The 25,091-nt window shown below is 40.5% G+C and overlaps 1 protein-coding gene across 1 annotated transcript; it reads right to left on the reverse strand.

Annotated features, from left to right (window-relative positions):
• Positions 1-1,961: 1,961 nt before the first annotated feature.
• Positions 1,962-24,242, reverse strand: LOC133403938 (vasorin-like). Its single transcript, XM_061679390.1, has 2 exons — positions 24,077-24,242; positions 1,962-5,926 (listed from the first exon to the last, which is right to left on the reverse strand). The coding sequence occupies exon 2, from the start codon at positions 5,903-5,905 to the stop codon at positions 3,776-3,778; it is 2,130 nt and encodes a 709-aa protein (XP_061535374.1). The 5' UTR covers positions 5,906-5,926; positions 24,077-24,242; the 3' UTR covers positions 1,962-3,775.
• Between the last annotated feature and the right edge of the window lie 849 nt (positions 24,243-25,091).

The following is a 25,091-nucleotide window of genomic DNA, read 5'->3' on the forward strand; positions in this document are numbered from 1 at the left end:
ACTAAATGGTGTTTTGTTTACCACAGTCCGGTTTGGCTTGGTAAACCGTGATCTGACAGATGTGTCAATTACCCTACTTCCTCAAAGAATGCACAGCTAAAAGGCCATGCTAATGTCAATTTTGTTTGTCGCGTGACAGGAGCGATTAGTTCCTTGTTAAAAATGCTATGAGTTCTAAGACCTCACGGTTTACCGACCTAAAGAAAGTGGAATTCGACGTTTACAGGAACACAAACATTGAATCCCCTCTCCCTTGCAGTCAGCTGTTTAAAAAATAAAAATAAAAATAAAACAATTTAAAAAAAGTTGAATTTCGTCTTTAGCCCGTTTGAAAAACCTGCCAATTGAACAGGGGTGTGTTGACTTTTTACATCTATTGTAGCTTCCCTTTGTTATAGTCGCATTATTTACTGTGTTGTGTTAACAGAAATAAATACATATGCACTAGGGATTTTTTCTTAATTGTATGAATAATTTTTGCGATGGGTGCCCTTTTTGTGCATAGAGCACCTGCTCACAGAAATGTCTGTGCACATGCCTGATACAGACAGTTTTAACATATATGATGAAGTGTTGTTTTTTTTCTTTTTTAACAGCAAACTCACCTTGACGGGAAAGTTAACTGTTTATTTCATACAGTAGCACATGTTTTTCAGCCTGTAGCGTGAGCACATACTGTAAGAATGAATTTATTTGCTTGACAGGTGAAACTTGAGCAGCAAATTCAGCAGACACACCCACACCATTCTACTGCTGGATGTGGTCATTTATGCATTCATTAAAAAATTGGCAAGCTTATTAATACTCGTCTGTTTTGTGTCAAATTGGACTTTTTTAATCTTTTCCAGGGTCTTACACAGGGATCATTCAAATGTTTATTTCAAATGCAGTGTGAATGCAATTCACGGTGCTAAGGTGGTTGTTTTTCTTCACTGATGAAATAAGTCATAGACACATTGTTATAGCAGTCCGTAGGGCTGCATCCTGATCATTGTAAGGATCTGTCTGCAGTGTACTTTTACCCTCTGCTTTCCTCATCTGTGCACCTCCAGCAGGGCTCCACTATATCTATTACTACCAGATGATTGTTCCCATAATTTGAGCGCCCTCAAGCAGCCCCAGCACCCTGCAAAAGTCCATGTGGGAGAGCTTTTAAACAAGAAGCACATTGCGCTGCAAGTCTGGACTTCATTTTTCTTAACCATTAAAGCCTTTGTCACTCACGATATCGGTTGGATTATACGTTGACCAAACGACACGATGACCCAATTTGCACCTAAAACACATTATTTAGATTCTTCGATCTTACAATTTCCTTGATTTAACCAAAATGTTCGGATATGTTGAAGATGCCAATGACCCATTAACAAGAAAACCATAAATGGCAAAATAAGGGCGTTTAGTCATATGTTCTTGGCTATGAGAAAGATAGAAAATGGACGCAAACCAACATAACGTCACAAAGTAATCTCGTTGTGGTCGAGGTTAGTGAATTCACATGTATGCATGAGTGAAATAAGATAATATAGGCTCTGTGTGTGCGCGCGTTAACGGGAAATCCTCCCTCAGATGGCACAATGCTAGCTTCTACTTGAAACCGCTGCGACTTAAGGCATGTGGAAAAACTAGTGCCCCATTTAAGTGGCGAGTTACACTTTCAACGTACTTGGAGACAGCCATAGTAATTACTTCCATGCTAAAGTTACAATTACCACGTAATTAGGTAGAACCACACAATGTAATGAGAACTAGTGCAAGGATTATATCAAAAGGCCTGCCTTTATTTGCAGTAGTCCTGTCAATATTAGTCGTATATACGAAATATACAAAGTCAGGTTGGCTCACCTTTTTTGACACAAACCTATTAAGTCAGGGTTTCATTTTTGAATGTGTTCAGGAAGACGGACAACCTTGAAATAACTTTCAGAATATCTATCATTTCAATTCAACGCACGACACAGTTGTATAGAAAATTTATATTTTTTAATACTGTCCTTGTTGTTGGCATAATTTTCTGACAAAACACTTTTGACAAACAATACACAGCATGATGGTGCTTTAGCGACCATGTTGCAAACAGCTGCTGGTCCCTTTCATAGTCCAAAGCAGCATAAATTTTTTCCAGTTGATGCGTTAATTGGCTGGGGAGATGTTACATATATGTGTGACGTATGAATTCACATTATATTGCAGTCAGTCACGAAAACCTGACAAAGCAGTTTTACCCTTTTTTTTTTATTTTTTATTTTTTTTATTTTTTTAAAGCTGTTTAATTATCCTGTAGCTTCATCTGTAGCCAAGATGTAACATTTTGTTTTATGAGCATTGTTTTAAAACACATCTGCATGCCTAGTGGCACACTGCTGTAAAACATTTACACTTTAGCTGGTTAAGATTTCTCTCTTCGCACAAGAAGAAGAGGATTAAAAAAAAAAAAACTCTTTATTATACGAGTCTTTCAATCTAAATTTTTGGCCTTTGTCCTCAGAATGACGGTATGACATATCTTGCAGTGTCAGCAAAATCAAAAACTGTTATTTCAATTACCTACTGTTTTGAATTACATATCACAAGACCGGTCTTTGAGAATGGAAGCGCTTTCTTGGATGGTGCTACTTTGCACAATTACCTATCTTCGCTAAAACCGCTTGGGTGAGGCTATTGCTGGTCATTTTGACCATTCTTGGCCAGATTCTGGCACTTGAATGACAATTAGCACTTACATCTACACAAGCACGAGTACAGATACAAAAAAAAAAAAAAGATTAACATGTCGTTTTGTACAAAGTTGATGACTACCTGAGTCCTATATTATTTAGTAACATCCATCTCAGCATCCATTCCAAAGAATTACGACAATCATTAGTGACTTGTAGGCAGGTTCCCCCACTCCCCCCCACCCAATGTAAAAACAATTAAAGTTTCAAATCGCAATAACAGCAATACTGAATTGACATATGGCAAAAACAATATAAAACATCAACAATTATCCTGACAACAGCCACACAAAACAGCCTTCCTGTCACGGCACGACAATGCGGGCAGACTCAGTGGCTCGTCATGCAGTCCATTTGTCTTTCACGGCCAATTTAGCTCCCACAGAGCTAAAAGCGATTGGACGTGTGGAGAGAATTACAGATGGGTGTGTTGACAGAGTCCAATCCAACTTGGTATGCTTGGAAGTTTACCTCCACAAATGTCAGTGAGTCTGGTCGACACTATTTGAAGAGTTATCTGACCAGTGATGTTATTGCATGATGGTAACAGTGGAAAGTAATAGCAAAACTCCTTTCGGTTCCGGTTTAAATGCAGCTGAGTCAAAGCGTATCAAAGTTCAAATCTTCATGTTTTATATCGTGCATAGCTACGATTTCCTCCAGTTTCGCGCCCAAGTCCAGCAACAGATTTTATAACTCATTCACGGTTTCCTTGAACAAAAAACAGTTTTAAAACAAACCATTGTCAACAGTTGTGTCCATGTTAAAAATAATGGCACATTTTCTGCTACAAGGTCTTTTCTTGTCAATTGCACTTTGTTTAATCACTTGGTTAGGTTTTTCTCACCACCAAACCCATTTGAAACCACAGTCTGCTCGTTGTCCCGTAGTGGTTTAGCTCATTTCCAATATGCTGTAAATCTGACTACTACTCCTCATTCTCTGAATGGGCAATCCAGTCAGTAGTAATGTCATTTTACAAACCAAAGGATAAGTGCCACACTCAAACTGGAACAAAACCTTACAATGCTTAACCACTACACATATATTATTGCATCTTAGAAATACGATGGCTTAAGGGATGATCGATTGTTATTTGAGGGTGAGTGTCCTTGCATCAATGGTACCTCATAGTCCAAATTGCCATTTTGTTGCAAGGACGTGGGCGGCTTTGGAGTGTGACAACGGTCAATCTCAGTCTGTTTGTGGGGTTTTGGACCCTTTCCCCCATTTTCCGGACATGCCTTGATGCCCTCCACTTCCAAGGAATCATCAGGATCAGCAGGACCCAGCTCGAGCTCCATTCCTGCCTTCCTCTGCCTCCTTTTTCTCAGACAGATGATCAGACCAGCCACCAACGCCAACACCACCACCAGTGCCAGAGCAGCTATGGCAGGAATGAGAGTGTATGTGAGTGAGCTCTGTGTCTCCACTCGGGGTTCTAAGGATGTCAGTGGAACCCCTGCAGTCCGAGCTTCCGTGCAGGACCCAGTCTCCACTGAGCTGTTGACCCTTGTGGTCATTCTCTCCCCAAGGGGACTTGCACAGACTAAGTAGGTACAGTTGGGTCTGAGTCCACGCAGCGTGTACTCAGGGTAGGATGCCGGTACACTCAAAATAATGGGGCGGCGGTCGGGGCCCGAGAGATTGCGATAGGTCAGCCTGATGCCACGGATATTTGGCCGTGTCTTGATGAAGAGTTGCAGATCAAGGAGAATAGAGGTGGAGGTCACCTGGCGGGAGCTGATGGCATCAAGTTTTGCATGAACCGTGGAAGCCTCAACAGACACTTCTGTTTCTGAAAGTTTTGGTCGTTGCGGTACGTCGTTGACATTTTCACAATAGAGTCCAGATGTTCCTGAAGGACACAGGCAGCCCAGTTGCCCCATTGGGTAAAAATTACAAGTGCCACCATTTAGACAGATGTTTGGTGGACAGATGTGGTGGTCATATTCCTCACTGGTGGAGCTAGGGTAGGCAGGAGATTCTGATGGAAGCAGGTCTGTTTTTGAGTCCAGGGTTTGTTCACTTGGTGGTGGGGGAGGAGGAGGAGGAATTGCATTGGTATGGGTTGTTTCTTGGGACGTGGTAGGACCTTGTGGTGCTAGAGTACTCCCCACGGGGGTCTTCATCAGCAAAGTTGTGGTCGGTGGACATCCCAAATCCGTGTGGTCCAGTACTGAAAGCTTCTTCCCAGCGTTAGCTAGAGGAAAGTGACACCTGGTCTCCTCAAGCCTCCCTAGATTTATATTCTTCTCTTTAAGCCATACTACAAACCAAGCGAGGGGACACAAACAATTGAATGGATTCTCAGCTGCTGCCAGATATATCAGTCTGGGGAAGGTCTGGAAAAAGCCTTGGGGAAATCCCTGAAGATTGAGACCACTGAGATCTAATTCTTGGAGCCCGGTGAGTTTCTGAAAGTCTTCTGTCCTGAGCTCACCCAATGGATTGGCAGCTAGGTTGAGCTTGATCAAGCCCTTTAAGGAGTCCTTCTTTAGGGCTTGAGGAACCTCTGCTAATTGGTTCATGGAGATGTCTAGCTCGTGGAGATTCCTCAAGGAGGCTACAAGATCTTCATGCAAAGAGATAAGCCCAAGAGAAGCCATTTTAAGGGCTTCTAAGTGGGGTGTCTGAAGGGCTGAGACATCCAGGTTTGGGATGTTGTTGTAACTCAGGTCTAGAAGCAGAAGCCTGGGTAAATTAAGGGAGGGCAAGAAGGTGAGTTTGTTCCCTTGAAGCTTGAGTTCCAGTAGCATTTCTAAACCTTCAAAAGCTTCTTGATTGATGCTCTGGATGAGATTTTGGTGGAGATACAGTCTCTCAAGCTGCACCAAGCCAGAAAAGCTGTCTTTGGAAATGTGTGTAATGACATTAGAGGACAAATCCAAGTTCTTCAGCTTCGACAACACCTTGAATACACCATCCGGAAGCTCTCCCAACTCATTCTGGCTAAGATCTAGCAAATCCAAGTCCCCTAGACCTGTGAAGTCGTTTCGGGTCAAAGCATTGATGCCGTTTTGGAAGATATAAAGATTCACAGTGCTGGCTGGGACTCGGGGCACACTGTTGGACCGTCGATTGATGCAAAATATTGAGCCCGGACTGTGACAAGTACACTCTGCTGGGCACTCGAAGGATGAAACCAGACTGGAGGAGAGGAAAAGGAGCACTAGATGAGGCAACATGGTAATTCCAGGCTTGGAACTCTGAAAGACAAAATGGAGACAAAAAAACAAAACAGAAACGTGTTAATAGTGATTCTTGACTTTGGCTTGTCACAGAGACTGGAAATAAATGATGAAGGCGGTTTGTAAAGATGTTACTTTAAGACGGATCATCTACCTTTATATTAATTCCAGATTAGCTCTTTTTCAGCCCTTATTTTTTAAGGGTGTGTGTTTTTTTTTTTTTTTTTTTTTTTTGAAAGGCTTTCAGGACTGACGGCATCACTATATCCCGAAGCCAAGAATCTGCCATCAGGACTTACAACGCCAGTTCCTACTTTTTCAGTCTTAATTAAATGTGACACAGTATTCAGACATTAGGTCTTCTCCTTCGCGTGCCGTAGAACCTGTGCCATTAACGACGTGAAAAAGAAACATGGCCGTTGACATAAAGCAAAGGGGGTCAAGACACCCACCCGAGATCAACGGCCAATATGCAACATATTTCGCATGGTTAACGGGAGCAGATGGACAGTCACCGACGCAGCTGGATTAAGTTACCCACAATGCACTGCAGCCATTGCTCACTGTGAGACAAACCCACATGAACCTTTGTCCTCCATGTAATAAGAGTATTTGGGGGAGAAAAATATAAGCGGGTGGGGTGAAAGGATGCAGACAAAAAAAAAGGGAGTGTGTAGCTATTTTTACAAGCTTTTCACAAGTTTGTCTAAGGCGGAACAATCCAAAATTATCATGATCTAGTTGAAAAAAAAAAAAAAAAATGCTATTTTAATCGAATCTAAAATAAATATATCATGTTCTCGCTACATATAAATGCTAAGTGTTATATATAAATAGTTCTCATAACAATTAAATAGGGTTTGAAGTTTCTGCATGAGCTTCATCTTGTGCATTTGTATATTGCCGATCTCAGCATATTACTCAGTGCTTCTATTGCTAACGTTCTTACTGTAGTATTTGTACCCAAAATCTGCCAAGCTCCACGTCACCAACCTCACCTGCCATCCTGTAGAAATGCCCGCGTCAGTGTTCGATCTGAGGCTGTATAATTATGAACATTATTTTAATTGTTCTGTTGTGGGCGGCACGGTGATCGACTGGTTGGCACATCTGCCTCACAGTTCTGAGGACCGGGGTTCAAATCCTGGCCCCACCTGTGTGCAGTTTGCATATTCTCCCCGTGCCTGCGTGGGGTTTCTCCGGGCACTCCGCTTTCCTCCCACATCACAAAAACAGGCATAGTAGGTTGATTGAAGACTCTAAATTGCCCGTAGGTGTGAATGTGTGCGCAAATGTTTGTTTGTTTCTACGTGCCCTGCGATTGGCTGGCGACCAGTTCAGGGTGTACCCCGCCTATCGCCCGAGGATTGCTGGGATAGGCTCCAGCACGCCCGCGACCCTTGGTGAGGATAAGCGGAACGGAAGATGAATGAATGAATGTTCTGGTGTGTGAAGTCACTTCTGCAATTTTCAGTTTTTCTTCGCTCTAATTGGAACACAGTCTTCTATTGTATGTTTCTTTTCTATCAAGTAGTGCTGAAGCATCAAAAGAACTCCCGTGGATGAATCTCTGCAGGCGGCTCGACTCACTAGAGGTCGTTAATTTATTTGGCATTCCGATGAAGAGCGTTAGGTGGATTAAAGAACTCAGGTAAAAGATAAACTGGAGATATGGGTTGTAAAATAACCATGATTGTGTCAATATAAGGGGGCTCTGTAGTTGTGGCTTGTGAAAAGATGTACTTTACACAAACCTAGTTTTTCTTCGTTGTTTGGAAATCAGATGTCTACTGGACAGAGGTAGAAGAGGGACAAAGGGGGAGGGAGTAAATAATAAAGGTACGAAAGAGTAAAGATGGGGAACATAAATTACATTCGAGAACATGTTTCCAAAGGGAGATTACTTCATTTTCTTGGAGAGGAAAAACAAACATTCACTCCCACTCCCTCAAACTCCCCAAAGTGGAATATCCTGTTACTTCATGCCTGACAAGCTCAGAAGTCACTTTAAGGCTCGGAATCACTCCAAAATCCAATTGTCTCAACGGAATGTGAATATGTGCAACCTGGCTGTTGTGTAATCCAAACATTGAGTTGTAGTGTAGGATGTTAGCTCACAGGGCTGGGACAAAATATTAATATTGTATATGGTGCATCGTTATGTCACTACAGGTTAGCACAGTGAGTTAGTGGATAGCAGGTTGGCCTCACAGTTCTAAGATTCGGGGTTCAAATGTCAGCGTTTGGACTTTACATGTTCTTCCCGGGGTTTTCTCCAAGTACTGCGGCTTTCTCCCTCATTCGAAAAACATCCGAGTTAGGCTGCAGCTTACCCGCAAAAATGGATGGATGGATGGTTTTCTCGTCCATTTACTGCTAGAAAATGTTGCTACATGCCATATTGTGTTAACTTGTAAAATACTTGAACAATCCACATTTTCCCAACGTCAGATTGACACAGTTACAAGTTAGAGTTGAAGGAAAAAGTTAGCGCCTACTAACCATAGGGCGGACCATCTCCCGTGTGGGCCGTAAACACCTGACAACTGCTGTCTAGACTACAGAGTGACAAGTACATTGGGGTCTATATTAAGATGACCAGTCACTTAGAAAAGAATTGAGTTTCTCTAAGTGTTAGATTTATTGCCATTCTGATGGCGTGTGGTAACTGTGCTCTAAAACATGACGTGGCCTCTGAACTCATAGCTCATGCTGTACACCAGAGATGGGCACAATAATCGATGGAATGATTGTTCAGTAGTAGTTGTTTGGAATTGATTTATCAGGTCTTGAAGCAACTGAGGCAAAATGGAGCGCACAACTCAATGGAAACCATTCATCGATTTTCTAGACGGCTTATCGTGCAGGGTTGCAACTGAGCTGGAGTCTATCCCAGATGATTTTGGGTTGAAAGTAGGGTTGGGCGCTACATCAATGTCAATATGTATCGCGTTAGACACGTGATCGAGATCCATAGAAAATACGTTCGATAGAAACAAATGTGGAAGAAAACTACGCCGCCCGGAAGGCATTCTGGGGGACGCTACAGAGGCTTCCCGGCTCATTTCTTTATTTGCCGGGACGCTGTTGTTGTATATGATACTATTGCAGAGAGAACAAAAAGCTAGTCAGAGAATTGAGAGCCACCCTAAGTCTCTATTCTCTCGACCTATCACGGCGCAGCTAAGCACATTTGGTTCAGTCATCAAAGTCACTCGCTCTTTGGAATTGAAACCTCGACCTTTTAGAAGAAATAAATTGAGTAACATGCACAGTAGCACTTTAATGTTTTGCCATCGTGTATTTTACCATCTCAGCCACTGACTGTCAAGCCAGCTGCAACAACGATTGTTCATACAGACACAGTGTTGTACTTGAAAGAGTTCAATGAACGAACGTTCATGAACAAGTTCATATTTTGGGTAGGGACGTACCGATCTGATCCAGTGGCGGTTCTAGGAGCGGCCAGTGGCCCGCAAACACTCCTGGGTTTATCTTGTGTCCGCCAGAAATGGACTGGTCTCGCGATACCAAATGCATTATTAAAAATAAATACTACCATAAATACTAGATACTATACTAGTTACTTTATGGAATGCAGGAGCTTGTGTGCGCACCTCTTAATATCTTGCTGCTCCTGAGCCAGTTGTGTCTGCCAGCAACAGGAAATCAGCCGTCGAAAAAGCTCCTTGTAAATATGCCACAAGGCATCTGGCAACACAAGCAAACCTCTCAGACAGCTCGACTCTTCTCTTTGTCCTAAAATGATACTGGTTTTTTTGTTTTTCTTTATTTGGATCCTGCGGTTGTTTTTGCTGTTTTTATCTCTTTGCTAATCAAAACCTGGCTCAGGTCTTTCCCTCTTCTCTCGCCGAAAGTCAGCCGTGATAGGCTCCAGCTCACCTAACCAGACTAACCTTTCTTCAACCTCCTGAGTGGCCAAAGAAACTGGATGCTTTGTCATGTGGATTTGACTAATGGCGATTTATTGGCCATTGGAGTCAAAACACCAGAATTTGGTACATACATTACATTTAGACATTGTATGCAGTGGACGTCTGGGGTTGTGACTGGACTTTTCTGACAAAATATTCAGTCAGCACCCTCCCCTTTGACGACTGTATTCCGGCCACTCTGAAAAACCCTTTGGGCCCAGTCTGTCCACCCCTCTAAATTCGGTCTAGAACGCCACTTATTGTATGGTGCACCCCATGGGATAAGGCGGTGTACAAAGCATCTGGCTGACTACCAGATAGAAGATTCTGAAGATTCTAGTACCAGACTATGGACACCTGACTTAGTGAGCAAAGGCTCAAAGCCTAAGGACATCACCAAGAAAGACCAAGTCTGGACTGGTTGACCCCTGGTTCCCTGGCTCACTTCCTAAACTAGACAATAAACCAACCAAGTTCTTTTCATAGAACTGCTTTTCAGCAACAAATCTCCACCAAAATATTTTTACCTTGAGGCAACCACGAGTCTAATTGCTCCCACTTTTCTTAATGAGCTGCTTACATCTGGAAGCGATGTCTGACCTGCACACGAAAGCCGAAAGAGGCAAGAAAAACTGTAAATGTGTTTCAAGCTAAAGATTCCCCAAGGTTTTCATTCTCGTTTTCCAGACAATAAACCTTCCTCTACTTCCTACCACCGTCCACGCAAATGACATCTGCTTCACGGCCTGTATCGACAACCAAACAACGCATATTGTAGGGCCTGTTTACACAAGAACCAAACGGATAAAATTTGTCCCAACGGAATCACATTACTTCCATACGTCAAATTTTACAGCCAGCTTATGAAGAGATTTCAAAAGCTGGTGTTGAGACACAACGGTTGCCAGCAATCTGGTAGTCATTGAGGTTTCCATCACCTTTGAGAATTAAACAAATTGGGACACTCTTGCTCTGTATTTATTTATCTCATGTCTTGTTGCGTCCCTCGAGCCCTGTTGAACACAGTCGTCCGGCCTCTGGCTGGCTACAATTTGCTCTGTTGCTTGGTTCCCCGTCATTTCCGACAAGTCCAAACAGGTCCACAACTAAACTGACCTTTGACCTGAAAACCAGACCTCCTGAGCACCGACGAGCAAGGACTTGGTAAGTTGCTATTGAACCATTTAAAATGTTTAACTGTTCTCTTAAGGGCTTTGCTATGTCATCGTTAGTTGATAAATGTATGTTTTTCTTTAACAGCAAGGTGTATTAGTCACAATTATGTTTTCATAGTATGCCCTTTTTTTTTTTTAATACAAACTTCGAGTTTGAAATAAACCATTTGTATTGAGAAAATCTAATTAACGATTTAAATTGCAATCCCCAGGTTAAAATTACTTGCTTTGATTTAAATACAATAACAAGTGTTTAAAATATTGTTATTATAGCAGCTACGGGCATTAAAATAATAGCATTCAAAATTATTTTAAAATTGAATTAAAAATAGTGTTAAGAAATAGCATCAAAAAAGGATTTGAAACTATAATTTAAACAATAGCTTTAAAAATATGTTTTAAAATATTGAGACTATAATAGCATTAAAATGAGAGTTTCACAATTTTGTTAAAATAATAGCTTTAAAAATATTGTTAAAGAAATAAAAGTAAATATAGCATTACAAATTGAGTTAGAATAATAGCATTAAAAGTAACTTTTAAAACCGAGTTAAAAAATATATTTTAAAGTACCTTTACTGTAACAGCATTGAAAATAGCATTTAAGATGGATTTAAAATAATATTTAAAAAGTTAAGTTTAAAGTTACCGTGACAATAATAGCATTGAAAATTATATTTTTGTTGGTAAAATGTAGCATTAAAATCATATTTAAAAATCGTAAACATTTTAAAGAATTGCAATAAATTACAGCCTTGAAAAATAGCGGAAGAAAACGGCGTCTTGGTTTTTATGATTATAACCCAACAATCCATTGCAAGTACAAGAATATAATTAATAAAGACACTTTCCAGATCAGCTTTAGACATACTCTGCTTCTGGTGCACCAACTTAATAAATCGTCAACCAGATGTGCAAGAACGGACACGTGTGTGCACACATGCAGACGCACACTCACAAAACTAAAAAGTGTCCCCCGCTGCTTGGATCACCTCGTTACAGCAGTGTTAGTTCAAGAGTGTCAGCGGATTTACTGCTGACAAGAACTTGGAAGAACTATAGGAACTGCTACACACGCACGCACACACACACACACACACGGATTATTCAGCAAATGAGTATGCCACAATTTATTAACAACATTAAACGATGTCTGTGTAGGTCTGTGTGTATGTGGGTATGCGTGTGTGTGGAGGAGGACTTATGTTTACTTAAGTCACTTATCTATTTACTTAAACTCCTCACAAATCCTTCAGTAAAGTAAACACACACACACACTGTGTAGCAAAGGAATCAATTAGAGCGTTTGTCTGCCGACACGGGTTCCAATCTTGCGACCTTGACTGCAGCAATGAGAAACAATGGCTTCATTCTGCACCACATCACACAAGTCTGACTTTTAACCGTTTGTTGGCACGTCTACTCGGCCCATTTTTTTGTTTTTGTTTTGTTTTGTTTTGACCACGAGAGCAGACATGATCCCTGACATAAAAAATGTCAGGGATCGGCCTCCACCAGAGTAGACAAATACGGAAGCCACTGAGGTTTTCTAAGATGGAAAACATTGTGGCGCACAACACAGTTTTGTTGTTCTTTGTAGCATAGTTTGCGAAGGACTCTATGTATAGTGTGTATGGTGTGCACAGTATGTGTATGGCCGCTGAAATGCTTTCACAAGCGCTACTGAAAGACGTGTGTCGTACTGATATGCTCAAGTTGAAATGCTGTCATATTTGGAAGAAGATAATCATGTTTGAGACTACGGCAGAGTGGCCCATGACCGGAGAGAGCCAATCGCAATCGTCGGCTTGAGAAGGAGGAAGCGATATGAGAAAGAATCTGAGCTTTTGAGGTTATTTTTCAAATTGTAATCATGGAAATTTACCAAAGCACCTGGAATTTAATGACACTTTTTCTTCCAGTAAGGTATTGGATCACAATTACATCACTTTTATAATGAAATCATTACATACTCCAGTTACATGTAATTAGTTACTCCCCAACACTGACTAAAACACACACATGCACGACTGAGTGTAATGTGTGAGGGCATTTCACTTGTGTTTGTGAAAATGATGTCCCTGAAGGCGCCTCATATTTTACTGATGACTTCAATTCAGTCTCATCCGGGGTGGGGGGGGGGGGGTAGTCTGAAAACATGAGCACACTCGTGGCGAGGCGCTCGACTCGACACACGACTGTGACGTTCCCCGAGGCCTGTTGTCAAGCTCGGGACGGAGGCAAAATGATGCTGTTGTGTGGCAGGAAGGGCTGTACGCACTCGCACGCACACACATAACCTAATTTGATTTCACACTGATAACACGGTTAATGCTTCTTTGTTGGAAAAACACAAAATGGACTTTTGACATGGTTATGCGCTATTAAAAATAGCACGGTGCCTTAATCGGCCGTGGCATCACATGGTAAAAAGAAGAAGAAGTAGTCATAATATGGAATAAACACGCATGTTATCAGTTTTGGAGAACATGACGCCCCAGTGGAGGTCACGCTGAAGCCGAGGACAACTAATTCAGTTCAGACTGGTCCAAAAAGAACATGGCTTCCATGTGGTTTTCGTTCAAGTTTAAAGTCATGATGGCACGGCTTCTCATTGGCTTCACGATGGTACTAAAAATCCGTTCCAGCTTCCCAAAAACAAAACAAAAAACTAAAAAATATATTTTGTTTTTGGTTTTATTTAATGGGAAAACTGCCCTCTACAAGATTGTACTTTATAAATGACATAATTAAGTTTCCTCCCATATCCCAAAAACATGCATGGTAGGTTGATTTAGGACTCTAAATTGCCATTAGGTGTGAATGTGTGCGCGGATGGTTGTTTGTTTCTATGTGCCCTGTGATTGGCTGGCGACCAGTTCAGGGTGTACCCCGCCTCTCGCCCGAGGATTGCTGGGATAGGCTCCAGCACGCCCGCGACCCGAGTGAGGAGAAGCGGCTCAGAAAATGGATGGATGGATGACAGAGAATTAAACAGTTTTTGTCGCACTGCATCAACTTTGGGTTGCCATTTTGCTGCTCCCTGTGGTGTGCCCGCCTTGGCCACATGGGGGCAGCATAGAATAGACAGACGGGATGCCGCTCCTGCTCGCTCGTCTCAGGTCTTCGCATTTGTGTTCAAAAAGCCGTTGCTAAAAGGGGTATATATGTATATATAAGCGCTGTTGTTAGCATTACCATTATGCTAGCAGACCGAAAAGTGAAACAACATGGTTGTTTCAAATATGTGCAATTCTCCTACTTTTGTTTAGTCTGACAGTAAACTTCAACTGGGAGTGTCATTAAACAGAATTGTTCTCTCTTGGCATTTAAATGTTGACGTTACTATAGTAAGTCCATTTTTTTTGAGGCAGCAAGGGGGATAATTTGTGATTTTTGGCACCCGACCTCAATATTTAACTTCTTTTGAAACCCTCCGCTGCAGAGGAGGTCATGAAGCTGTAGTATGCAATCAAGTTCGAATGAGTGCTACATTTATGGGATGTCAAAAGTCTGTAAATGAACCAATCAAAGGCAACAGAGATGTATCACCTTTACATCTTCTAGACCTGTCTCATAAATCTTTTTTCTTTCCAACAAGAACCATCTGCTGACCGGTGAACATCCAACTCTGAAACGTCTGTAACCATGGCGACTCCGCTGCTTGACTGCTCGTCTCGGAGCGAGCGTGTTTGTTGATGGAGCGTCTCGGTCTGGCGAGAGGCTATGGCTACGCTCATCGTAACAAATGGCACTCGGCCCAATGTGCGCGCATGAAGAGAAACGACTTGACAAAAAAAAAAAAAAAAAAAAAAGGGGGAAATATGCACTGGTTGCCGGCCACTTCATTAGGTTCACCTTCAAATTGCGATCCAAATCCATTCTAAGGATTGTTCAACAAAATCCATTAAACGCGTCAGCTGCTTCTGTTTTTTGAATGACAGTGAATCTATGAAGAAAAGTATTGTCCACTAAATGTGAGCGTGAACCAAATAAAATTATGACTCTAAGGCTAAAATGCTTTTTAATGGGGACATATTATGAAAAGTTGACTTTTTAAATGTCTTGTTTATAAATACCCCACCGATTCAGTGTAAAATTAAACAACCAGGTAAATCTTTTGGTATCCGCAAATAAAATTGTTCTGCAAATTGTTCTGCACGTCCGCAACACTGTTACATGACACTGAGGCTAATTTGAATAAAATAAGTCACAATGAATAATGGATTTGCTATATAATTTCTTCTACCTGGCGCTGTTGTCCGTACATACCCCATCTAAAACTAACTTTGCTGATGTTTTATGGGCCACACGCACTCTAAAAACACACCTCTGCTAATCGCTTGTCTCATTTGTTTGGATCTGTTTGTTGTCTATTTCACATGGCGTTCAGCTCTCATCTGTGAACAAGATGTCCAAAAACCACACAAGCTGCAGGGCGCGTGCAAAGAAACGACGTCTCTTAAGGTACGGTAACACACACACAAAAAAAAAAAAAAAAAAAAAAGAAAATTACACAAACATTGTTCAAACCACTCTTCATACAGAAAATGCTGTAATGTGCATGTCAGGCCACTAGTTGGCACCATTTTCATTTAACAAGAATGATTTACCTTTTTACTTGTTCAGTTTGAGACCTGCTTCCAGAACTAAACTCGACTGTAATGTAGATCTCATTTGGGCCTTTCATTTACATGACACCAGTGATTTTGGGAGTCTAACGTGTTTCAAAGGAAAGCATTACATTGCAATGTAAATGCTAAAAGTGCTAGTATGTAGAAACAGACATGCAGCAATACTGTGTCCAGTAAAGTATTCATTTGCATATCCTATCTACGCTGACTTAAGTTCGTCCGGATGTTTCCTTACATTGACATCGCCACCTACTGGCCTGGCATGCATATTACAGTGTTTTATTTTGTCTTTTTTGCAGATATGCGTGATCACGTATTCTTTGGATAACACTGTTATCTGTATGTGAAACCTTTTAAAGAAAAACATTTGCATTTTTACCAGTTGACAAGTAAACACGTTTTATTGATCCAAACACTCAACTTGATTTGTTGAACTATTTGCTCATTTAATTTGAACATTACCATCTGTTTGTCAAAAAAATAAAAAAATAAAATAACCATACAAGATTTTAGAACAAATAAGCAGCTGTCGAGATGTCCCAATCCTTTCATATTTTATTAAAGCGTTTAGTGGAAGATGAAAATGTGAGTCATCCGTCTCTCTGCATGCTTTCAGTCTCTAGTCTGCTTTGTCATTTTGTTCTTCATATGGCCCGATGATGTGGACCACGCGAGGCCCCCCCTCCTCCCCAAATGGTGACTTTTCACCTCCTAATCCTCAGAAAGCCCGCAGCGAGGCCTGCGACATGGACATCATTGTGAGTGTGCTTTTCTGTGCATGATGTTGCATAGGTATTATGTTGAATCATGCATTTTCTTGGCCTTTTCCCAGTGACATAGACGCACAGCTCTAGATATAGATGGTAGCCTTCGGCTGGCGTTGTCAAACTCGGGTCAGCGACCCGTAGCTTTGGGGTCCACAAAATGATTTGCAAAAAAAACGGATGTGTTGTATTATTTCAAAAAGACCATGCCTACATTTTGAGAACCTATGCACCAATACACCAATGACACCTCCCTACCTTAGCTTTGGGCCTGTTCAAAGCTCTGATATGATTTTGACGAATCAACACATAAATCAAATTTTCTTCCCAGCTACACATGTATAGGCCTACTGCCACTCAATAAATGTTTGATAATATTAGTTTTCTGTAACAAGTAATTCACTAATCCAGCTTTTATACCAAAACATGCAAAACAGCCTGTTATTTACATACACACTGCACAAGTGTGCATGCTCTCACAGTGACTCCCTCGAACTCTCCCACACACACACACACACAACACTAAATTATGCCACGATGGGCAAAATAAACACAATGGGATGGGTAAATCGCCTTACTTTAGAAGACTTGTCAACAGCCAGTGTGAGATAAATATTCTTCCCGTCCCACTACGGACCACCTACAAGTTGTGCTGTGCCCTAATACATACTTTCAGGTTGACTAGGTTTCTCATCCACACTGTGACTGCCATGGCTGGGCATCATCGCCAATCACTCCCAGTCACCTTTGCGCCCACCTCCCCACGCCTTGTCTTTTGCAGAGATCAGGCGAGATCAAGTGTTCTCAGAGTAGATTACATTCTGCTGATATCCCTGCATGAATAATTTGTAACTCTTTCGAAGAAAATGTGTATTACTGTACTTTTTGTTTGTTTGTTTTTTTAGAGCAAAAGGCATATTTCTTCGAGAATATACTCGTTTTTTTTTTTTTTTTTTTTTAAGAATAAAGGCATTTTTTCCTGGAATAAAATGTCATTTTTAAAAATGCACTTGTTAATATTACATTCTTCCCTTGTTGAAATTTAATATTATAATATTACAACTTCAATGTGAAAATAATCCAACTTTATTCTCAAAGCATTGCTACCGCAATTTCGCGTGTATAATACGCACCCCCAAAGTTGACCTCAAGTTAACCCTTCTCCCCATGTATAATGCATTTTTACAATGCATGATTTTGCTTCTACCCACATGTTCAAAACATGAAGTATTATCTGTATTTTGTTAGCTTTTTCAAATAATTATTCTGAAGTTAAGCACTTGATTTGAACATGTAACTTTCTTTTTATTTACTTGCCCTTATTTTGAAATTTACAGCCCTACGTTTATTGAGTAAATGAGAAAACACACAGTTGTGCTCAAAAGTTTGATTGCCTAGGCAGCATTTGTAAGATGGGTGCAATTCTTTAAAGAAAACTTGAAGGGTCAGGCGAATCACATTTAATTTTATTTTATTGGGATTCAAATTAAACTGTCAAGCATTTCAAAAAAAGTAGTCATTAAACAAAACATAACCATAAAGAAATGTATGGTTGTTGTTCAGTCATCAGTCCTATTTAAAAAAAACAAAAAAACTATTTCACAAATTCTTCCAGCGTATGTAAACTTATGAGCACAACTGTACATATATGCAGTCATATGTACGCCTGTCATATTGGAATGAAAGTGTAGGCTACACCTTTTTCATAACCTCTAGGTGGGAGTGGCATATTGGAATGAAAGTGTACAGTTTTTTCATAACCTCGATGTGAAAGTTTTTTTTCCAATTCCCCTATACTTGTGTATACTGTGCACTATTGATTTTTGGCAATTTGAATTTGTTATGTTAACTTTACTTTTTTTTGTTTCAAAAATAGGCGGCTTTTGAAATCCTATCGCATTTGGAGGTACACGTTGTAGTTATGTTTAATTGCCATTGTGATTAGGAGGAGGTGGTAAGAATTTCCCCCCTGGACCCAAAATGTTTGAGAGGCCCTGGCCTCGGGACTGAGAAGCGCTTGAGAAGGCCGAAGTTGTGACCTGCGAACACCTCCAAGGCACGAGCGGTGACGGGAGGAGCGGCTTGTACGACAACGGTGTAAGTTACACGGACATGCGTGTCATACCGTCTGATCTGAGGTTACGGGATAACTGAGCAAATGTCGCCTCAGGTGACAGAACTGCTGTGCTTTTGTCTTCCTGTCTACCCCGTTTTCATGCATCCAATCTACAACACTTTTACATGTTTATGGGTAAATGCAAGTTTTGCACATATCTGGAAAAATTGAAGTAGTTAACAGTTTATATACAGTACGTAGGTGAAATTCACACACAGGAGAAATGCAGACACAGTGTAGTGGTAACCTTCAGGTGGCACTACAGCAAACAAAGTAGGTACGTGGTAGGCGCATAATAGCGCTTAAGCAAACAGTGTAGGTTCGGAAAGAAGATAGGTAAGTAGGGACTAGGAAAGCATGCTTTTTTAAAAAAAAAAAAAAAAAAAAAAATTTAAGTAGGGAGTTATGCAGCTAGGGATATACAGATAGCTGAACGATAGATAGATATATGTCAAGGTAGGTAGACATGTTTGACTTGTAAGTACTATGGCAGATAGGTGGCTATAAGCGGATATGTAGGTAGTTGTGTTGGTTTGTGCAGAGCTAGTAGGTAGGTAGGTAGGTAGGTATGCATGTTGGATTGTAGTAGTAGTAGTACTGTAGCTAGCAAGCTAACTAGATATGTAGATAAGTGGGCATGCTTGTTGATAGGTAGAAAAATAGGAAGGTAGCTAGGCTTGTGGGGACTGTGGAGGTAGTAGGTAGGTCAGTACGTATGTGGGATTGTAGGTAAGTAGATGGTTAGGAAGCTAAATAGTTAGTTTGATGGCTACAGAAGGTAGACATTTTGACTTGTCGGTAGCTAAGTGATAGGGTTGCACGATATTGGAACAAATGACATTGCAATTATTATTATTATTATTTTTATTTTTTTTTTAACCTGCCATACATATTGCGATGTGAAATAATACAGGATCAGTGAAGGAAAAGTAAAAATTTTTACATGCCCAAGTTCAAAGTTGACTTCATCATTTCAAAAATGAATGAGTTCACCTTATAGTTCATATTTTTGAACTAAGTCCACTGGTCCAAAAATAAACTAGTTCATCGTTCTTTTTTTCCCAGTATGTTGCTGACGGACTATTACCCTAAAAAAAAAACTAGCTTTTCATTTCCCCATTGTTGGCACCCATTCAGTCCACACTAGTAGCTAGCTGCAGCTTTCACCCTACAATCTCAAAAACATGAGGAAAAACTTGTCGCTTAAATTGTGTTTTTTAATATGATGAATTAAAACAAAAACAGGACAGTTGTCCTTAATGTGTAAACAAAAACATGCAACACAGTATGACAGGAACGACAGTGAAAGGACATTAGTCAATTCCTCGGAGCTCTGGCTGACTATATTAACAATATTATTTATCTAAATTCCATATTATCACAGTGTGATCGTACAGTGTTTTAACTAAAGCATTCTGATAAAATAATTTTCCTAGTAATCCATTTTTACAATTATGTACTGTATTACAAAAGAACATATTCACTCCCATTTACACACTGTCCCTGAATGCAACTTCTGCGTGCGTGCCTGCCTGCCTGAATTCATTCAGAAGAGCGAAATAGGAAATGCAGTAGGTGACCTTTTAATCTTTTGAGCATATCTGAACAGGTCCCTCTGCTGGTCACTTTTAATATTACAGTTGATTCACTGTATATTACAGTACACCAACATCGCAGCAGACCCTGCGATGTGACTATTGCACACACGTACATTGCGATGACGATGCGCAAACAAAATCTCGCACAGCTCTTGTAGGTAGGCACGTAAGAAGGTAGGTAAGTACAAAGATAGGTAGCAGGCCCGATAGACATGTAGCTAAGTGTTATATACAGTACGTGGGTGAAATTCACACACAGGAGAAATGCATACCACAACAGGTCCAAACATCAACACTTCATCTAGCAGTGTTTCTCAAAGTGTGGCCGTACACATATTACTAGTGGTATGCGGGCTTCCTCTAGTGGTACACGAAAGAATCACCGAATTAATTGTTGAAACTTTGATGGCATTCGTTCATAATGACGCCGCCAGAGCGAAGATCTACGCCTCCGTACGCCGGTGCCACCTGGTACCACTGAGGAATGTGCATGGCGAGAGCTCTTTATAGAAACGTCGCGCTCGTTACCTTCCTACTGAGGCACCGTGTTTATACAACACACTGAGGGGACGAGGGGGGGGGGGGGTACTTGGAGACACACTTCATGGCTTATAAAAGGAGTAGAAAGCCCTAAAGCCTCCCTTGGGCGGGGGGGGGGGGGGGGGGGGGGGGGGACTTCTAAGAGGAAAAGAAGTTCCCCTCTGGTGAGCGTGCTGAGGCTCGGGTCTGTCCGTGTAGTTTTGCTTCTACAATTCCTAATTCCTGAAGTGTCAAGATGACCTGTAAAGATGTAATGTGAGCCTGTTTGTCACTGAAAACTGAAACCACGTTACAAATACAACAGCAGACTACGTTACCATCAATTCTACAATGCTGCAAAAAAAAAAAAAAAAAAAAAAAAGAGGATAAAATAGAAATTTATAGATATTGTTAGGAGAATAAAATTATGTATTTTTGAGGAGGGGGGGAGAAATTGTAATGTTACAAAAATAAAAAAAAATTGGAAAAATAAATAAATACAATACTGTTGTGTATGTAGGTATTTGAGAGAAAAAATATTTTATGAAGAAAATAGACAATACTGCAAGAATAAATATGGATTATTACACAAAAAGACATGAGAATAATGTACCTTTGCAAGAAAAAAGACAATGTTACGAGAATAAAGTTCTATTTTCATGGAGGGAAGTCATAATACGAAAATAAAGTCATGATAGATTGAGACTTTTTTGTGTTTGTTTTATTTTTTTAAAGAAACAAAGACATACCAATGATATCACCAGAGCAAAGTGGTGCTTTCACGAGAGAGTGAAAAAAAAACATGATGTTTGTTGAATGAAGTTGCGCTAAACACAACCTTGTCCAAAATAAAGAATTTTTGCAAGCCACAATTTTCGAGCCAAAACCATTAAGGAGCCTCTTGGGGGATCAAGAGCAAGGTTCCAAGCTTAAAAGCGTGGCATATTAATGCCTCTTTAAAAATATGCAATGTGACGTGGTGAAAATTGTGTGGCTTATAGGAAATGCCAAAGTCATCGTGATATAAGTAGCATTAATCACTGTTGAGTGATCATTAGCAAAATATGTTTGGCTTTTGTTTGAGCTGAGTAGAAGTGCAGTACAGTATAACATACAAGAGCGAAACGCATGCTGAAAAGAAATGACGGATTCTGCTACATTCCACATTTGTGACGGGATTCATTTGGCCCCCGGAGGCTTGCATTTGCGACTGAACTCTTATTGCCCTCCGTCAAAGAAAGAATCCTATTAATTTCAAAGGAAATCTGACAAAAGATGGTGGCTGAAGCTTTCAAAGATTACAGTAAGAACATTTTTGACTGTTTATCATATATACACACTCACACACACACACACAAATGAGACCAAGTTCAATCATTTCAACTTTTGCAACCGTAAATGTGACCTATAACTTGTACAACTCAATCGAGAATTTAAAATTTAAAAAAAACATCTTTTTGAGAGGGGAAGTAAAAAATATATATGACGCAGAAGTGTGCACACCCTTTTATACTGCAACTGGGGATGTGGCTGCGCTCACAATCACTTTCAGACTTATGTTAACCTTAACCCTGTGCCTCTGATTGACCCCAAACAAGGTTCAGCTCGTCCAGCAGCCTTTGTCGTACGAACGTCCACTTGCTTAATGCTAACACACAATGCGAAACGCCATAAACGGGCTACAAAAGTAGCATGCAGTATATAACAATACTCACAGGCATATCTGTGAAAAACGACCATTATTACTGCAGCTTTTGAAAATCATAAAACCCATTTTTATTCCTTGGCTTTCAAGCAAGCATGAGACGGGCCTCGTTTTAGTGTTTTATAAATTTTTCACTTTGCTATTGCTTTACAGTTTTCAATCGTTTTATCTTCAATTGTGTTTTCTTCACGTCGGCCACTTTAGTTCAGCTGTGTTTCTTTTTAAAGTGCTCTATAGATACAAGTTGAGTTGAGGTTCTTTATGTTTCGTCATCAAATCTTTGTGTGTTACAAAGTATATTATATGTATGAATGGTACCTTGACTGACAAGTCACCTGACTAAATTAATCTTACTTCACACCGAGCAGCATTTTGGCACATAGGAAATATTTTTCTAAAAAGAAGCTTCAAGCTATTTATTGCCACTCCCGGTTGAGGTTTTAATGTGAAAATCTAAAGACAAAACAAAGACAATTACCGATGATGTATTTAAAACAACCACATAAAAACTGTCCTGTTCTAATGGAAAGTTTTATTTTGATTTACCGAACAAAGCAAACTCTTAAATCAAGGTGTCACTGTATTTGTAATTTGTATACAGGCAATTAAAAACCTAAATATGTCCATTTTTAAAGCCCACTAAGCGGAGCAGTTAGTGTGGCTGATAACAACACATGCGCGCACGCACGCGCACACGCAGAAACTTAGTAAGACTTGTTCACCTTGTACCGCTTAACTTCCTTGATTAAGCTTATTCCAGTCCCTTATTGGGGATCTTTCCTTGAATTCAGTTGTCATGGCGGCGTGACCGCAGCACTTATGAGCTGACCCCTCAGGATTACTCCAACCTGGGAAGCAAGGGGGCTCCACCTTGAGGTGCTCGCCCTTGCAACATCCCCCCCCCCCCCCCCCCCCCCCCCGCCCCAAAAAAAAAAAAAAAAAACAACTTAATTAAATTGCTGAGGCAGCAAGTCAGGAATGTTTGCTTTCCTCGAGCTCCGCCTCAGCCCAACTGTCTGTGAGCCTTCTTTGCTATTCTCAGCCTTCTTCTTCTTCTTCTTCTTCTTCTTCTCTGATCCTGGTCACAACAAGAAGCCTCTTGGTTTTGAGGAAACAGGAGAACTCCAGCTGAAGAGGGTCCCCATTCATTGCTGTTCAGCTTCCTGGCAATACTTCTATTAGTTTTAGCTCCTTATTAGCTTGTCAACCTTTTTCTGTAACCGTCTTATTGATTTAGATGATTTAAAATGCGGTCAGTCATATTCTTCCGTTTCTTGGAAGGCTTACTGCTGCATGGCACCTAAAGAACCATATGGATTTCGAATGGTGTCTTAGCCAAGATCAAGAACTCAATCAATTTTGAATCATATCCAAGAAACCCACTTGTTTTTTTTTTTTTTTTTTTGTCTTCTAGGGTTTACTGTCATATGTCCAATTACAATTGTATTTTTTAGTCTTTGTTTTTTTTTTTTTGTAGTTTTGACAGTTTATTGTTGTTATATGTCGCATTTCAATACTGAATGCGAGCGTTAAAGAAACTCAATAGAGGGGGAAAAAAGATTTGTAGTGTGTATGAACGCATTTCAGTAGTATGTATGAGAGCACTTAAGGTGATGAGATTTTCCTCATCGTGTTATCGTTCCACGCACGACAGTACATACACGTGTGGTGTGCGTGGGTGAAAGAGATCAAAACACACAAAAAAGGCGAGATGTCACTTACCCTTTACGACGCGATCTAGACAAAAATAAAAAATAAAATCATAAAAAATCCGAGCGGGATATACGCTGGAGTCCAAACTTTGCGGGTAAACACAAAAGCGCGTTGCCCGTGCGTCCCACGCGGAAAGGTTTTGGAGTCTCCACGCGACGCGTCCGCTCTCTGCCGTGTCCCGATCCAAACTGCGGGAGTGTTCCGCCTGCACGCGCAAAAAAAAATTGGGAGGAGGCGCACAGAAGAGCGATGAGGCGGAGTCTACCTGCGTGAAAGATCCGAACCGCAAGTGTGCACACTAAATAAACAAACAAACAAACAAACAAACGAGCAGATTTAAAGAAAACAATTGGACTCTAAAGGGACATGCAAAAAAAGAAAAAGAAAAGAAACCTGTTTCTCATCATAACATGAAAGTATAGTCCATTGCATGTGTAAAAGGCCCTTACACATTTGGGTTTGCATTTCTGGGTGAAAATGAGGTTGGGTTATATTTTTACCTGGGAATTTATTATAAGGACATTGCTGCTTTACTTGCAAGTCGTCACCATCATGTTGTGTCTTGAGAGACATTTTGAAGGAATATAGATTAAAGGGTGCAGTGACCCTCGACCGGCAATTTTATTCTATTTTTTTCATTGAAAAAAAAAAAAAACACCAAAAAAACTTGCAACTTTTAAAATGAATTACATCAAGACATCTCATATATAATGTAGCCTATCGTCGCCCCCCAGGTTGATTGAGATGATGATCATCATCATCATCAAAGAATAGTAGGAGTTTTGAAATCAGAAGTCGGTAAAAATTGTTCCAATATTATTCAGTTTATTTTAAAAGGAGTATGGGTAACAAAAAAAAAAATGAAAAGAAAGTTTCTCATTTGAGTGAGAAATAAGTTTTTGGTTTTTGTTTTGTTTTGTCCCCACCCCCCATGTGCCTTTCGGGGCTCCGTACTAGTCAGCTTCTTCTGATCATCCTTGAGATGGTTCTACACCTTCATTGGAGTGCAGCTGTGTTTGATTAT

The sequence above is a fragment of the Phycodurus eques genome, chromosome 6 (assembly GCF_024500275.1).
Source record: "Phycodurus eques isolate BA_2022a chromosome 6, UOR_Pequ_1.1, whole genome shotgun sequence".
Lineage (NCBI taxonomy): Eukaryota > Metazoa > Chordata > Actinopteri > Syngnathiformes > Syngnathidae > Phycodurus > Phycodurus eques.

What these genes read in the sequence shown, in the direction of transcription:
- LOC133403938 (XM_061679390.1), bottom strand. Translation starts at nt 5,905, where the DNA reads ATGTTGCCTCATCTAGTGCTCCTTTTCCTCTCCTCCAGTCTGGTTTCA.